General features: G+C 48.7%; 1 protein-coding gene across 4 annotated transcripts; it reads left to right on the top strand.

Moving 5' to 3' along the window:
• Window positions 1–7,665: 7,665 nt before the first annotated feature.
• Window positions 7,666–15,589, top strand: bloc1s3 (biogenesis of lysosomal organelles complex-1, subunit 3). 4 transcript variants are annotated; one of them, XM_085973543.1, is made up of 3 exons: window positions 7,666–7,887; window positions 11,659–11,973; window positions 14,166–15,589. In XM_085973543.1, the coding sequence occupies exon 3, from the start codon at window positions 14,180–14,182 to the stop codon at window positions 14,768–14,770; it is 591 nt and encodes a 196-aa protein (XP_085829669.1). In that variant the 5' UTR covers window positions 7,666–7,887; window positions 11,659–11,973; window positions 14,166–14,179; the 3' UTR covers window positions 14,771–15,589. The 4 variants fall into 4 exon arrangements, with proteins under 4 accessions (XP_085829669.1, XP_085829668.1, XP_085829670.1 ...); XM_085973542.1 differs by lacking the exon at window positions 11,659–11,973 and having other exon boundaries at window positions 7,678–7,887; XM_085973544.1 differs by lacking the exons at window positions 7,666–7,887; window positions 11,659–11,973 and adding an exon at window positions 7,926–9,383.
• Window positions 15,590–16,083: the final 494 nt, after the last annotated feature.

The following is a 16,083-nucleotide window of genomic DNA, read 5'->3' as shown; positions in this document are numbered from 1 at the left end:
TGGTGATTGACAGCCAGGCCGGCCAATAGGGAGCGCCACCTGGTGATTGCCAGCCGGGCCAGCCAATAGGGAGCGCAACCTTATAGCGTCCCCGCCACGTGATATGTAGATGATCGCAAACTCGGGAGTGCTTCACCCTCCCAGCCGCCAGGGGCCGCTGTCACCATTAACTATCAATCCCCCCAGTCCTATATTTAACCTCCCAGCCGCCAGGGGCCGCTGTCACCATTAACTATAAATCCCCCCACTCCTGCATTTAACCTCCCAGCCGCCAGGGGCCGCTGTCACCATTAACTATAAATCCCCCCACTCCTGCACTTAACCTCCCAGCCGCCAGGGGCCGCTGTCACCATTAACTATAAATCCCCCCACTCCTGCATTTAACCTCCCAGCCGCCAGGGGCCACTGTCACCATTAACTATAAATCCCCCCACTCCTGCATTTAACCTCCCAGCCGCCAGGGGCCGCTGTCACCATTAACTATAAATCCCCCCACTCCTGCATTTAACCTCCCAGCCGCCAGGGGCCGCTGTCACCATTAATTAACTATAAATCCCCCCACTCCTGTATTTAACCTCCCAGCCGCCAGGGGTCGCTGTCACCATTAACTATAAATCCCCCCACTCCTGCATTTAACCTCCCAGCCGCCAGGGGCCGCTGTCACCATTAATTAACTATAAATCCCCCCACTCCTGTATTTAACCTCCCAGCCGCCAGGGGTCGCTGTCACCATTAACTATAAATCCCCCCACTCCTGCATTTAACCTCCCAGCCACCAGGGGCCGCTGTCACCATTAAATATAAATCCCTACTCCTGCATTTAACCTCCCAGCCGCCAGGGGCCGCTGTCACCATTAACTATAAACCCCCTCGCTCCTGTATTTAACCTCCCAGCCGCCAGGGGCCGCTGTCAATTCAATTCAATTCAATTCAAATCGCTTTATTGGCATGATAAGGTACATCTTATGTTGCCAAAGCATCAAAATACATTTATGGTTGAACACATAAACGCAGTTCTATTCATACAGTGTATAAACAGGTATATCCCTGAGTGTATAAATATACATTCGCATTATTTATATATACTCTTCTTAGGTTTACTGGTTGTCCCTCTGTTCATGGCAAGCTGTAACATAGTGTGCCGCCAGTGCTACACAGCTTCTCTCCTCCCCCAGTAGGTATGGGAGTTTTTGGTCGTCATTCAGATTTCTGAATTCAGGGCATATTTGTGAGAATTTTTGGTAGAAATTCTCCCTGATGCCCTGATATTTTCCACAGGCTGTGAGGAAGTGCATCTCTGTCTCCACTACTCCCTGACTGCAGTGAGAGCATATCCTGTCCTCTCTTGGCAGCCTGGTCTGCCTGTGTCTGCCTTTTTCGATCGCTAGGCTATGTTCGCTAAGTCTGTACCTTGTCAAGGTTTTTCTCAGTTTGTGCAGCGACGCCCGACCAGAGCGGACCTGCGTGAGGTAGAGGCAGCGCGGCAACTTTAAAAGGAGGGGCGAGGCGAGGCCCGACCACAGCGGCTGACCTGGGAGTGCAGTGAGCAGCGACGCCCGACCAGAGCGGACCTGCGTGAGGTAGAGGCAGCGCGGCAACTTTAAAAGGAGGGGCGAGGCGAGGCCCGACCACAGCGGCTGACCTGGGAGTGCAGTGAGCAGCGACGCCCGACCAGAGCGGACCTGCGTGAGGTAGAGGCAGCGCGGCAACTTTAAAAGGAGGGGCGAGGCGAGGCCCGACCACAGCGGCTGACCTGGGAATGCAGTGAGCAGCGACGCCCGACCAGAGCGGACTTGCGTGAGGTAGAGGCAGCGCGGCAACTTTAAAAGGAGGGGCGAGGCGAGGCCCGACCAATTCAACAGCAGGGGAGAGAGGTAAAAAGTAATCGAAGTGTGACGTCACCAGGAAGGAGGTAAGTGATTGGTTAGATTGGTTGGTGAGTATTTCTTCTTTTTATTACAATCTTAAATTCTGCAGTTTTTTTCCAGGGTCTCTGTGCTGTAGTGGAGACAGTTGGTAAACCATTTAACTGGTGTAATTAGAGGGATTGATTTAATTTAAATCCAATTAATTAAAGGGGATACTAGCATCTATAATCGGGAAGAGGGTGTCCATAACTAACAATAAATTTTTTTAAAATTAATTACATAGAATGGAGCAGGTGATGTGTTACTGTTGCGAGATGTGGGAGCCGGTAGACCCCATTGAGGCTAACGGTGAGTACATCTGTGACAAGTGTCTGCTGCTACAGGATCTCCAGCTCCGTGTTGATGAGCTGGAGTCTGAGCTTCAGATACTGCGACACATCAGGGAGGGGGAGAAGTACCTGGACTCTGTGTATCAGGAGGTGGTCACACCTATGAAGTTAATTAATTCAGATGTAGCCCATGGCCAGGGTCAGGACGGTGTGACTACGAGTGAGGCAGGTACGGGGAACCAGGAGGTAGTGTTGGAGGAGCCGCAGCCCTTGCTCTTGACCAACAGGTTCGAGGTTCTTACTCCCTGTGGGGACGGGAGCAGGGGCTGCAGGGAGGATGAGCAACCTGGCCACAGCACCGTGGAACAGGGGGCCATTCAAGAGGGGGGAGTAAATAGAAATGTTGTAGTGGTAGGGGATAGTATTATTAGGGGGATAGATAGAGTTCTCTGCAGCCAAGAGCGAGAGTCCTGTAGGCTGTGTTGCCTACCCAGTGCCAGGGTTAAGGACATCTCCGCTGGGCTGGAAAGAAACTTGCAGTGGGAGGGGGTGGATCCAGTCGTCATGGTCCATGTTGGTACAAACGACATAGATAGGACTAGGAAGCCGGTTCTGTTAAAGGAGTATGAGCAGCTAGGGGTCAAATTAAAAAACAGAACCTCAAGGGTAATAATCTCTGGATTATTACCTGAGCCACGAGCGAATTTGGCTAGGACAAATAAAATCAGAGAGTTAAATGCGTGGCTCAAAGACTGGTGTGGGAGAAATGGGTTTTGCTTCCTGGGACACTGGCACCAGTACTGGGGCAGGAGGGAGCTGTTCCGTTGGGACGGGCTTCACTTGGCCAGTGCTGGGACTAGGGTCCTGGCGGATCATATAACTAGGGCTGTAGAGAGGGCTTTAAACTAACTAGTGGGGGGGAGGTTCCTAGAGAACAAATAATAAAAATGACAACAGAGAAGGTCATAGACTTAGGTAGCAGTGGGGAAATGAAAAACCAGAGCGTGTCAGGAAGGGGCAGAAGGTATGGAGTAAAAGGTAAAGTAATAAAAAGGGCAAAAGCAGGAACTAAGTGTCAAAAAACACATTTGAAAGTTCTCTATCTGAATGCACGTAGCATTCGTAACAAAATAGATGAGTTAATGGCACAAATAGCTACATATGGGTATGATCTTGTGGCCATTACAGAAACATGGCTGCAGGGTGACAATGCCTGGGAATTAAACATACCAGGTTATTTAACGATCAGGAAGGACAGGCAGGAAGGAAGGGGAGGTGGGGTGGCTATGTTAATAAAGGAAGGAATCACTGTAATACAGAGAAATGATATTGGGTCAAAAGATCAGGATAATGAAACAGTTTGGGTGGAGATAAGGAATAATAAGGGGAAAAAAACACTAGTGGGCGTAGTCTATAGGCCTCCGAACAGTTGCAACTCGGTTGGACGGAGTATCAATCAGGAAATAGTTGAGGCTTGTAATAAGGGAACATCTATAATTATGGGGGATTTTAACTATCATATTAACTGGACAAATCAAATTGGGCAGGGCTGCCTTGAGGATGAGTTCATTGAGTGTATTAGGGATGGGTTTCTTGAGCAGTATGTAACTGAACCGACCAGGGGGCAAGCAACCTTAGATCTGGTCCTGTGTAACGAGACAGGATTAATTAAAAATGTCCTAGTAAAGGATCCCCTTGGAATGAGTGACCATAACATGGTTGAATTCCATGTTCAATTAGAGGGTGAGGAGGTTGTATCTCAAACAAGCGTGCTAAGCTTGAATAAAGGAGACTATGAAGGTATGAGAGCAGAATTGAGCAAAGTGGATTGGGAAAATAGATTAAAGGGTAAGACGATACATGATCAGTGGTGTACATTTAAGGAGTTATTTTACAACTTCCAAAAAAAGTATATTCCACTGAGAAGAAAAGGGTGTAAAAGAAAAGACAGCCATCCGTGGCTAAGTAAAGAAATTAAGGATAGTATTCGACTAAAAACAAGGGCATATAAGGTAGCCAAATCTAGTGGGAGGATAGAGGATTGGAAAAACTTTAAAAGACAGCAAAAAATAACAAAAAGATTGATTAGGAAAGGGAAGATAGATTATGAAAGTAAATTAGCAAAAAATATAAAAACAGATAGTAAGAGTTTTTATAGTTATATAAAAAGAAAAAGGGTGGCTAAAGTAAATGTTGGTCCCTTAGAGGATGAGACCGGGAAATTAATGGTGGGAAATATGGAGATGGCAAAAACACTGAATGAATATTTTGTATCAGTCTTTACAGTAGAGGACACCAAGAATATCCCAACACTGGACAAGCAGGGGGCTATAGGGGGGGAGGAGATAAACACGATCAAAATCACTAAGGAAGTGGTACTCGGTAAAATAATGGGGCTCAAGGCGGATAAATCGCCAGGACCTGATGGCTTACATCCAAGGGTCTTGAGGGAAGTGGCGGTAGGGATTGTGGATGCATTGGTAATAATCTTCCAAAACTCCCTGGACTCAGCAAAGGTCCCAGCAGACTGGAAAACTGCTAATGTAACACCCTTATTTAAAAAGGGCAGTAGACAGAAGGCTGGAAACTACAGACCGGTTAGCCTAACATCTGTGGTAGGTAAAATTTTGGAGTCCATTATTAAGGAGACAGTAACAGAACATTTGGATAATCATAGTTTAATAAGACAAAGTCAGCATGGTTTTATGAAGGGGAAGTCTTGTTTGACAAATTTGCTGGAGTTCTTTGAGGAAGTAACATACAGGGTGGATAAAGGTGAACCAGTGGACGTAGTGTATTTAGACTTCCAAAAGGCATTTGACAAGGTGCCACACAAAAGATTATTGCTTAAGATAAAAAATCACGGGATTGGGGGTAATATTCTGGCATGGATAGAGGATTGGCTATCTAACAGAAGGCAGAGAGTTGGGATAAATGGTTCATTCTCAGACTGGCAATCAGTAACCAGTGGTGTTCCGCAGGGGTCAGTGCTGGGTCCCCAACTCTTTACAATCTATATTAACGATTTGGAGGAGGGGACCGAGTGTAACATATCAAAGTTTGCAGATGATACTAAGATGGGAGGGAAAGTAGTGAGAGAGGAGGCCATAAAAAACCTGCAAGGGGACATAGACAGGCTAAGTAAGTGGGCAGAAACTTGGCAGATGGAATACAATGCTGGAAAGTGTGAGGTTATGCACTTTGGCAGGAAAAATCGTAGAGCAAGTTATTATCTTAATGGCAAGAAACTGGAAAGTACTGAAGTACAAAGGGATCTGGGGGTCCTGGTGCACGAAACTCAAAAGGTTAGTATGCAGGTGCAGCAAGTGATTAAGAAGGCCAATGGAATGTTGGCTTTCATTGCTAGGGGGATAGAATATAAAAATAGGGAGTTATTGCTTCAGTTGTACAAGGTATTGGTGAGACCGCACCTGGAATACTGCATACAGTTTTGGTGTCCATACTTAAGAAAAGACATATTTGCTCTCGAGTCAGTACAAAGAAGGTTCACTCGGTTAATCCCGGGGATGAGGGGATGGACATATGAGGAGAGGTTGAGTAGATTGGGACTCTACTCATTGGAGTTCAGAAGAATGAGAGGCGATCTTATTGAAACATATAAGATTGTGAAGGGGTTGGATCGGGTGGATGCGGGGAGGATGTTCCAGATGATGGGTGAAACTAGAACTAGGGGGCATAGTCTTAGAATAAGGGGCTGCTCTTTCAAAACTGAGATGAGGAGGAACTACTTCACTCAGAGGGTGGTAGGTCCATGGAATATGCTGCCCCAAAAAGCTGTCGAAGCTACATCATTACATAAATTTAAAACAGAAATAGACAGTTTCCTAGAAGAAAAGGGAATTAAGGGTTACGGGGAGCGGGCAGGAATTTGGACATGAGTTTAGGTGCGGATCGGTCATGGCCCTGTGGGTAGCGGAGCGGGCCCAGGGGCCGTGTAGCCTGATCCTGCTCCTGTTTCGTGTGTCTAATTCTGTTGGATTCAGGAGATAGTCCTGTCATAGTGGATTGGCGGTTAGGATCAGATCAGCCATGATCTTATTGAATGGCGGAGCAGGCTCGAGGGGCCAATTGGCCTACTCCTGCTCCTATTTCTTATGTTCTTATGTTCTTATGTTACCGTGGTCAGGTACTCAGCCATGTTGTATTGTCTGTTTAGGGCCAAGTAGCAATTGAGTTTGCTTTGGGTTTTTGTTGTTTCTGCCCAATATGACAGGTATTTTTCCTTTTGTTTAGTGACAATTGTGTTGGGTCGAATTCTCTCTGCTACGATGTCACTGTCCTGGGGCTGGTTATTGTTAGTAGTGTTAGTGGTTGCTTCACTGAGTCCCAGGACTAGTTGACTGAGGGAGTTATTCTTTATGGTCCTCTCTTGGCATTTCAAGGCTTCGTAATGATAGCAGTGGGGGTTGCTCATTTTTAGGTGTTTCCAAAATTTGGTGGCTCTTTTTTGGATAGTAATTATTAGTGGAAATTGGCCTAGTTCTGCCCTGCATGCATTGTTTACGGTTTTCCTTTGAGTCCGGAGGATACTTTTACAGAATTCTGCATGTAGGATCTCAATTGGGTGTTTGTCCCATTTTGCAAAATCTTGTTGTGTTAGCGGTCCCCACACTTCACTGCCATAGAGTGCAATTGGTTCAATTACTGATTTGAAAATTTTGAGCCAAATGCTAATTGGGATTTCTATTTGGATTGATCTTTTAATGGCGTAGAAAGCCCTTCTTGCTTTCTCTTTCAGTTCATTCACAGCCAGTTTGAAATTTCCCGTAGAGCTGATTTTTATGCCCAAGTATGTGTAGTTAGTGGTTTGTTCGATTTTAGTTGTTCCTAGTGTGAGATTTATTTTGGGTCCCTGATGTCTGGATCTTTGTTGGAACACGAGGACTTTGGTTTTTTGGAGGTTTATTGTCAGGGCCCAGCCCTGACAGACTGATTCCAGCAGATCCAGGTTCTGCTGTAGACCCTCCTTAGTTGGTGACAGCAGAACCAGGTCGTCTGCATGGAGGAGGAATTAACTATAAACCCCCTCACTCCTGTATTTAACCTCCCAGCCGCCAGGGGTCGCTGTCACCATTAACTATAAACCCCACCACTCCTGTATTTAACCTCCCAGCCGCCAGGGGTCGCTGTCACCATTAACTATAAATCCTCCCACTCCTGTATTTAACCTCCCAGCCGCCAGGGGTCGCTGTCACCATTAACTATAAATCCCCCCACTCCTGCATTTAACCTCCCAGCCGTCAGGGGTCGCTGTCACCATTAACTATAAATCCCCCCACTCCTGCATTTAACCTCCCAGCCGCCAGGGGCCGCTGTCACCATTAACTATAAATCCCCCCACTCCTGTATTTAACCTCCCAGCCGCCAGGGGCCGCTGTCACCATTAACTGTAAATCCCCCAGTCCTGTATTTAACCCTCCAGGCCGCCAGGGGTCGCTGTCACCATTAACTATAAATCCCACCACTCCTGCATTTAATCTCCCAGCCGCCAGGGGCCGCTGTCACCATTAACTATAAATCCCCCCACTCCTGCATTTAACCCTCCAGGCCGCCAGGGAGCGGTGTCGCCACCCCTATCACGTGATTGGGGCCTGCTGCTGCGTCATCGCCGGTGGGGGAGACGCGGCGCTTCTCCGCAGCGGGTGAATCTCTGCGAGTCGCTGTGTGAGGTAGTGACGGCGGTCGAAACGGGCGGGCAGCGGGACTTTAATCTGTAAACTTGCGTCTGTGGGGGTTTATAATTGCCTGGATTGACGCCGGCGAACCGAACCGGCGAGAGCCGGGTCCCGGCGACAGTTGGCGCTGATCCTCCCCCCGCCTCGACGCTTCGAAGGTGGCGTGGTGATTGACAGCCGAGCCGACCAATAGGCAGTGCGACCTGGTGATTGATGGTCAAACCGGCCAATAGGCAGCGCAACCTGGTGATAGACGGCCGGATTGGCCAATAGGAAACGCGGCCGTCCAGCGTCCCACGACGTGATATGTAGATGAGTCGTCACACGGACCAGGACGGGCTGCCCCTGGGTCTCTGTGCCCGCAGATGAGCAAGGAACGTCGAGGCCATTCAGCCCCTCCAGCCTGTCCTGTTCCCCTCTCACCACCTCAATTGGCTCATCTATAAACGAGGCCAGTGGCAGGGCTGGAGGGAGCTGGTACTTTGAGATGTATTTCCTGGGATGAGAGTGTTGTCCTATGAGGAGAGATTCAGTGGACAAGAAAGAAAGACTTGCATTTCTATATTGGTTGAGGGATAAATATTGGCCAGGACACCAGGGAGAACTCCCCTACGATATAGTGCCATGGGATCTTTTACGTCCACCTGAGCGAGCAGACGGGGCCTCGGTTTATCGTCTCGTCCGAAAGCCACACCTCCGACAGTGCAGCACTCCCTCAGCACTGCACTGGGAGTGTCAGCCTCGATGTTTGTGCTCAAGTCTCTGGAGTGGGACTTGAACCCACAACCTTCTGACTCAGAGGCGAGGGTGCCACCCACTGAGCCACAGCTGACACGAGGCCTATATTCCCCAGAGTTTAGAAGAATGAGAGGTGATCTAATTGAAACATATAAAATTCTTAAGGGGCTTGACAGGGTTAATGCTGAGGAAAGTGTTTCCCCCTGGCTGGGGAGTCTAGAACCAGGGTCACAGTCTCAGAATAAGGGGTCGGCCATTTAGGACTGAGATGAGGAGAAATTTCTTCACTCAGAGGGTGGTGAATCTTTGGAATTCTCTACCCCAGAGGGCTGTGGAGGCTCAGTCGTTGAGTATATTCAAGACAGAGATCGAAAACATTTTGGTAACGAAGGGAATTAAGGGATACAGGGATTGGGCGGGATGGTGGAGTTGAGGTTGAAGATCAGCCATGACCTTATTGAATGGCCTAATCCTGCTCCTATTTCTTATGTTCTTATGCGATAAAGGGAAGCCAGTCCCAACTGGCAGGTTTCACCACAACCTCTAACTTTTTCCAGTTCTGACGAAAGGTCACAAACCTGAAACGTTAACTCTGTTTCTCTCTCCACAGACGCTGCCTGACCCGCTGAGTATTTCCAGCACTTTCTGTTTTTATTCCAGACTTCCAGCGTCCGCAGTATTTTTGCTTTTGTATTGTGGGTCAGTGCAAGCTGGCTTTGAAAGATCTTCGTCATTTTTAAAGATTTTACTCAGTGAGTTGTTATGATCTGGAATGGTTCTGGAAGCAGATTCGCTGGTAACTTTCAAAAGGGAATTGAAAAGGAAAAATTTGCAGAGCTATGGGGGAAGAAAAGGGAGTGGGATTAATGGGATAGCTAGTTCAAAGAGCCGGCACAGGCACGATGGGCTGAATGGCCTCCTTTTTGATTCTATCAGAAAGTTATAGTATTTATTTAATGCTTTTCACGACCTCGGGACACCCCAAAGAGCTTTACAGCCAATGAAGTACTTTTTGAAGTGCAGTCACTGTTGGAATGTAGGAAATGCGGCAGCCAATTTGTGCACAGCAAGCTCCCACAAACAGCAATGAGATAATGACCAGATAATCTCTGCAGATGCCTCCTGACCTGCTGGGAGTTTTCCAGCATTTTCGGTTTTTATTTCCGATTTCCAGCATCCACAGTATTCTGCTTCTGCTTTCGGTGATGTTGATTGAGGGATAAATATTGGCCAGAGTACCGGGGGGAACTCTCCTCTTCTTGGGGGGGGGGGGGGGGGGCAGAATTCTCTACCCCGGAGAGCTGTGGCGGCGGGGGGTGGGGGGGGGGGGGAGGAGAATTCTCTACCCCGGAGAGCTGTGGCGGCGGAGTCATTGACGATATTCAAGGCGGAGATAGGCAGATATTTGAGCTACAGGAGAGTCGAGGGTTACGGGGAGCGGGCGGGAAAGGAGTCGAGGCCAAGATCAGATCAGCCATGATCTTATTGAATGGAGCAGGCTCGAGGGGCCGAATGGCTGACTCCTGCTTCTGTTTCTTATGTTATGTTGCCTCTAAGGTGTGCAGCCGTGCACCACTCGCAAGATCCCACGCAGGCCACTGGAAGAGATTTGTACTTCCCCAAATTATTTGCAGAGAACCCTCGACTCCTATGTTGAAGTCTAGCAACAATACCAACCAGTTACCGAATGGCACAACTAGATTGGTCTGGAGTACACGATCCCATTTAAAACTTTACTTTTTTGTTAAGTCCCCGTCATCATTGTAAAATATGTAATATTTTGGCGTACATTTTCTCGGAGCATCCAGTTTTTTTAAATTCTACTTTTCGCAATTTTTCTCCATCTTTGCAAACTTTATCAAAGGCTCCTCACTCTGCTTAATTTAAAAAAAAAAAAAAAAAAACCACAGAAGCCTAAGCAGGAAGAAGTTGGGCTTCTTGTGTGCTAGGGTGAAAGTGAAAAGGAGAGAGAATGAGTGTGCATATTTATTTTTGGGACAGCGGGTACATAAAAGGTTCAAACTGGGAACAGGTTTAAGTGAGGAGCAGCGTTGGCTTAAGGGGATGGGTTTATTAAATTGTATAAACTGGCTCTTAATTTGACCTCCCATTAAATGTCAACCTGCGCTCTTTTTGAGCAAGTCATCAGCTCGACAAAGTTTGATGAGAAATGATTGCTCTTTTCTGATGCATGGGTGGATTATTTGCAAATACAATCATAAGAAATTTACGCCCCATCTTGTCTGCACCGGCCGAGAAAGAGCTATGCACACGATATGTTGCGGTCAGATAAGCAACAGGGATAAAAGTGGATTTCATTTCTCGCGTGACTGACCTTTGAGTCGATCACCTCCCTCGAGAGGCAAAAACAACGACCCAGCAAGAAATCGGTTTAGAGGCTGTGCTGCCGTCGGTTTAAAAAAAAAAAAAACCCTCGCCTGGGTTGGGGGAGCGTGACCCAGTCTGCGACTCCCAGCCGCCTTCTGTCCATCTTAGCCCGCCGCTCTCCGTATCTTCGCCTCCTGTCTCGAAGGCCCATTGTTAGACACCCTTATTGCCTCGGAGACGATGACCCGCCTCCTGACGTTGCTTGGGCCGTGGGGTCAGACTAGGGGTTAAGATGCGGCGGACGCCCGGCCTCGAAGCCAGGCCTTGGCGGGCTGGCTAGAATCCGTTGGCAGGCCGTATTTTTGCCCGCGACTGGGTTTAACGTCTCATCTGAAACGACGGCTTCAGCGACACTGCAGCGCTCCCTCAGTAACGCACTGGAGTGTCCGTCTAGATTTTGTGCTTATGACTTGAACCCATGACCAACTGAGTCATAGCTGTCCCCCTAAGAGATCGAAACTCTTCAAAAATTGCATTTGTGCCACTTTGTCTCAGTTGGTCGCTCTCTTGCCCCCTGAGTCAGAAGGTTCAAACCCCGTTCCAAGACGCTAATCTAGGCTGACGCCTCAGTGCTAGGCTGAGGTAGCCGCTGTGTTTTGGATGAAATATTAAACCAAGGCTCTTTTTTTTATATATAAGAACAGGGAGTTCTCCTGGTGTCTTGGCCAGCATTCATTCCACGAGCCCCACCACCGAGGCAGATTAACTTGTGGGACCTCGCTACACAAATTAGCAGCTGTGTTTGTCGTCATAAGAGTGGCCACACTTCGAAAGTAGCTCTTTGGCCGTGAAGCACTTTGGGACGTCGTGAAGATGTGAAAGGGAGCCCAGAAATGCAGATTTTGTTTGCACTTGCTGGGTAACGTGCCAATGAGTCCATTATAAAAGATGTAATAGCAGAGCACTTGGAAAACAGTGACAGGATCGGACAAAGTCAACATGGATTTACAAAAGGTAAATCGTGCTTGACTGCTGGAATTTTTTGAGGATGTAACTGGTAGAATAGATAAGGGAGAACCAGTGGATGTGGTGTATTTGGACTTTCAGAAGGCTTTCGATAAGGCCCCGCATAAGAGACTAGCGTGTAAAGTTAAGGCACATGGGATTGGGGGCAAGGTACTGACTTGGATAGAGAACTGGTTGGCACACAGAAAGCAAAGAGTTGGAATAAACGGGTCTTTTTCCGAGTGGCAGGCAGTGACTAGTGGGGTACCGCAAGGATCAGTCCTAGGACCCCAGCTATTCACAATATATATTAATGATCTAGACGAGGGAACTAGATGTAATATCTCCAAGTTTGCAGACGACACAAAGCTGGATGGGCGTGTGTGCTTTGAGTAGGATGCCGAGAAACTCCAGTATGATTTGGACAGGTTGGGTGATTGGGCAGATGCATGGCAGATGCAGTATAATGTGGATAAATGCGAGGTTATCCACTTTGGTGGCAAAAACAGGAAGGCAGATTATTATCTGAACGGCAATAGATTGGGAGAAGGGGAAGTGCAACAAGACCTGGGTGTCCTTGTGTATCAGTCACTGAAGGTAAGCATGCAGGTGCAGCAGGCGGTTAAGAAGGCAAATGGTATGTTGGCCTTCGTAGCGAGAGGGTTCGAGTACAGGAACAAGGATGTCTTGCTGCAGTTGTACAGGGCCTTGGTGAGACCACACCTTGAGTATTGTGTGCAGTTTTGGTCGCCCTATTTGAGGAAGGATGTTCTTGCCATGAAGGGAGTGCAGCGAAGATTCACCAGACTGATACCTGGGATGGCAGGAATGACGTATGAGGAGAGATTGGGTCGATTGGGCTTGTACTTGCTGGAGTTTAGAAGAATGAGAGGGGATCTCATCGAAAGTTATAAAATTCTAACAGGACTAGACAGACAGGATGTTCCCGATGGCCGGGGAGTCCAGAACCAGGGTCACAGTCTAAGGATAAGGGGTAAGCCATTTAGGACTGAGATGAGGAGGAATTTCTTCACCCAGAGAGTGGTGAACCTGTGGAATTCTCTACCACAGAAGGCAGTTGAGGCCAATTCATTAAATATATTCAAGAAGGAGTTGGATATATTTCTTAAGGCTAAAGGGATCAAGGGATATGGAGAGAAGGCAGGGACAGGGTACTGAGTTTGGATGATCAGCCATGATCGCATTGAATGGCGGAGCAGGCTCGAGGGGCTGAATGGCCGACTCCTGCTCCTAATTCTTATGTTCTCTGGGGAAAGGAACCACTTCTCACAGAAATCACAGAAACCCCATAGTGCAGATAGAGGCCATTTCGGCCCATCGAGCCTGCACCGACACATATCCCACCCGATCTCCGCAACCCCTACACCAACACATATCCCACCCTATCCCCGTAACCCCACGTATTTAATCCCCCTAACACTAAGGGTCAATTTATCATAGCCAATCAACCTAACCCGCACATCTTTGGACTGTGGGAGGAAACCGGAGCACCCGAGGAAACCCACGCAAACACGGGGAGAATGTGCAAACTCCACACAGACAGTCACCCGAGGCCGGATTCGAACCCGGGTCCCTGGCGCTGTGAGGCAACAGTGCTAACCACTATGCCACCGAACTTCTGTGTAGTTCTCAGCATTACGGCAATGATAGAGGGAGCTCAGATGCAGGAACATACCGTTGAGAGAGGGTACAGAGGAGGTGGACGAGGATTCTGCCAGGACTGGAGAATTTTAGCTGAGGAAAGATTGGATAGACTGGGGGGAGAGGAGGCTGAGGGGAGACTTAATTGAGGTGTATAAAATTATGAGGGGCCTAGATAGAGTGGATAGGAAGGACATATTTCCCTTAGCAGAGAGGTCAATAACCAGGGGGCATAGATTTAAAGTAATTGGTCGGAGGATTAGAGGGGAGTTGAGGAGAACTGTTTTCACCCAGAGGGTGGTGGGGGTCTGGAACTCACTGCCTGAAAGGGTGGGAGAGGCAGAAACCCTCATCACATTTAAAAAGTAATTGGATATGCACTTGAAGTGCCGTAACCTACAGGGCTACGGACCAAGAGCTGGAACGTGGGATTTGGCTCTTTTTTTGGCCGGCGCAGACACGATGGGCCGAATGGCCTCCTTCTGTGCCGTAAATTTCTATGGTTCTATGAAATTACAGTATTGCATTCTGTTATTCAGATTATTCAAGCAACATGACCAGCACACTCTACAAGACCATTGTTCAGGGGGAGGCCTCCGAGACCGACTCTGAGGAGGAGCTGTACCTCACGTCCACGTCAACGGCCCACGTCTTGCAGACTGGAGCGAAAGTGCCGGGCGAAGCGTCGGAAACCGACGAGGAGGAGGAGGACGCGGACTGCGCGGCAGCGGCAGTCCGAGACATCCAGCAGGCCATTCGGCGTGGCCTGCCGCCGCTGGTGGTGGTCCGCGACGAGCGGGCGGGCGCCCCGACCGGGGTGGAGGAGCGGCCGGCCGTGGCCACCCGCCGCCCGGGCCGCTTCGGCACGCTGCTCCAGCAGAAGCTGAGCGAGAGCAACGGGCGCCTCCACCACGACGTGGAGCAGGCGGTGAAGCAGATGTACGAGAGCGCCGCCAGGGAGATCCGGACCGCCACCGGCCACCTCGGCAGCTCCCAGGCCGGCATCATCAACGCCTCGCACAGCATCCGCCTGATCTTGGACGATTTGAAATCGGTGACGGAAAAAATGGACATAATCACGAGCTGCAACCTGCTCCCCAACATCCAGATTCCCCCCTCAGCAGCGAGCCTCGCACGGGTCTGAGCTGGTTTCTAGAGATAGATAGAGTCTCCTTGCAGATTGAAGCCCCCCCCCCCCCACAAGGCCTTCCAAGCAGCGGGGCGCTTCGAGCACATTGCGAGCTCTGACTACTCAAATGACTGTGTATTTTCGGCTCATTTGTAAAAGTGGCTGGGACCCACGCTGCAAGCACTTTGGCAGGTTTTATTAGAAACTGAGTTCGGGAGTTCTGCCGGGGTTTGATTTGCGTTGCCCTGTTGCTTGTTGCCCGCCACTGGCGGTCCCCTAGATCACGCATATTGCTCACCTAGCGGTAGAATCCCGAGTCCTTTGCAAGCACAGTGCTGAGCTAATTTATGCCAGCGTTGTCGCTGGGTTAATCTGGTACTAATAAACTAAAGGGGGGAAAATCCCCAGCACGCTTCAGAGATGTCCGATAAGAGTTGTGTGATGCTCTTAATTCATCGCCTCCAAATTGCTCCCATCCACTAGTAATCCGAGTGTTTTACAGCTCTCTATTTGGAAGGGCAGCATCTGTAATTGCACCTTTGGCGTTTATGTAGAGTCACAATAGGACACAAAGTTAACACCCTCCCTTTTGTGTTTAGCTGAAATGCTGGAGGCCGCACTGTAGTAGATGTAAAGATTAAGTATTGTCGAATTCTTTGACGAGTGTGTCACACTGAGAATGGGTAAGAGCTGATTGTGTCTCAAAGGCCTGAAATGAATGCTGTATTGTTGCATGTGTCCTGTGATTCTGTCAGAAGATGGACTAAAACTGCCTTATATCCGTGTTTATAACAAGACTCTGAACGCATCAGTAAAACAATTTTTGCACTTTTTCTTAAGCCGGCTGCGTGTTTCTGGAAGCGAGGCTTTCTGTGTAAGAGTTGATGCTGCCGCCGCCGCCATCCCGCACCTTTCAGTAACTGTGGCTTTCAAGCAGTCCCCCTTGTGGCTGGGCTGCGGCGTGACAGTCGGGTCGGAGGCTTCCCGCGGGTGCAAGCCCCCGACCTGCACTTACCTAGTGCGCCGGCCGTTGAGCTGTGGGCCCGGGTGGGATTCTGATCCTGGGCCTGCTCCAGCTGCCGGCACGCAGTGCTTGCGTATCCCAGGGGCGCAGTTAGTTCGAAGCGTCCCCTGGGATCACGTGGGCCATGGAGAGCCAATGGTAGCAGGAAATCTATTCATAGATTTGACAGGAAGAGCTGTCAAATATTATGAATACAATTCAGCCCCAAAACATAACTAAAACTTCAAATAAATTGTTTAAAATCACATTTTTAAAATAACTATAAATTACATAAAATAACTATTTTAAACAATTTAAATTTTTG

The sequence above is a fragment of the Somniosus microcephalus genome, chromosome 34 (genome assembly GCF_052327205.1).
Source record: "Somniosus microcephalus isolate GS21.2 chromosome 34, FLI_Smic_1.0, whole genome shotgun sequence".
Classification (NCBI taxonomy): Eukaryota; Metazoa; Chordata; class Chondrichthyes; order Squaliformes; family Somniosidae; genus Somniosus; species Somniosus microcephalus.
The sequence above is the reverse complement of the archived record's forward strand: the minus strand, read 5'-3'. Positions and strand labels throughout refer to the sequence as shown.

Bases quoted from the DNA above. Each gene is read 5' to 3' on its own strand.
- bloc1s3 (XM_085973541.1), top strand. From the start codon at position 9,394: ATGATCTGGAATGGTTCTGGAAGCAGATTCGCTG. The intron at 9,428-14,165 runs GTAACTTTCAAA...TCTGTTATTCAG, and splicing joins TTCTGGAAGCAGATTCGCTG to ATTATTCAAGCAACATGACC.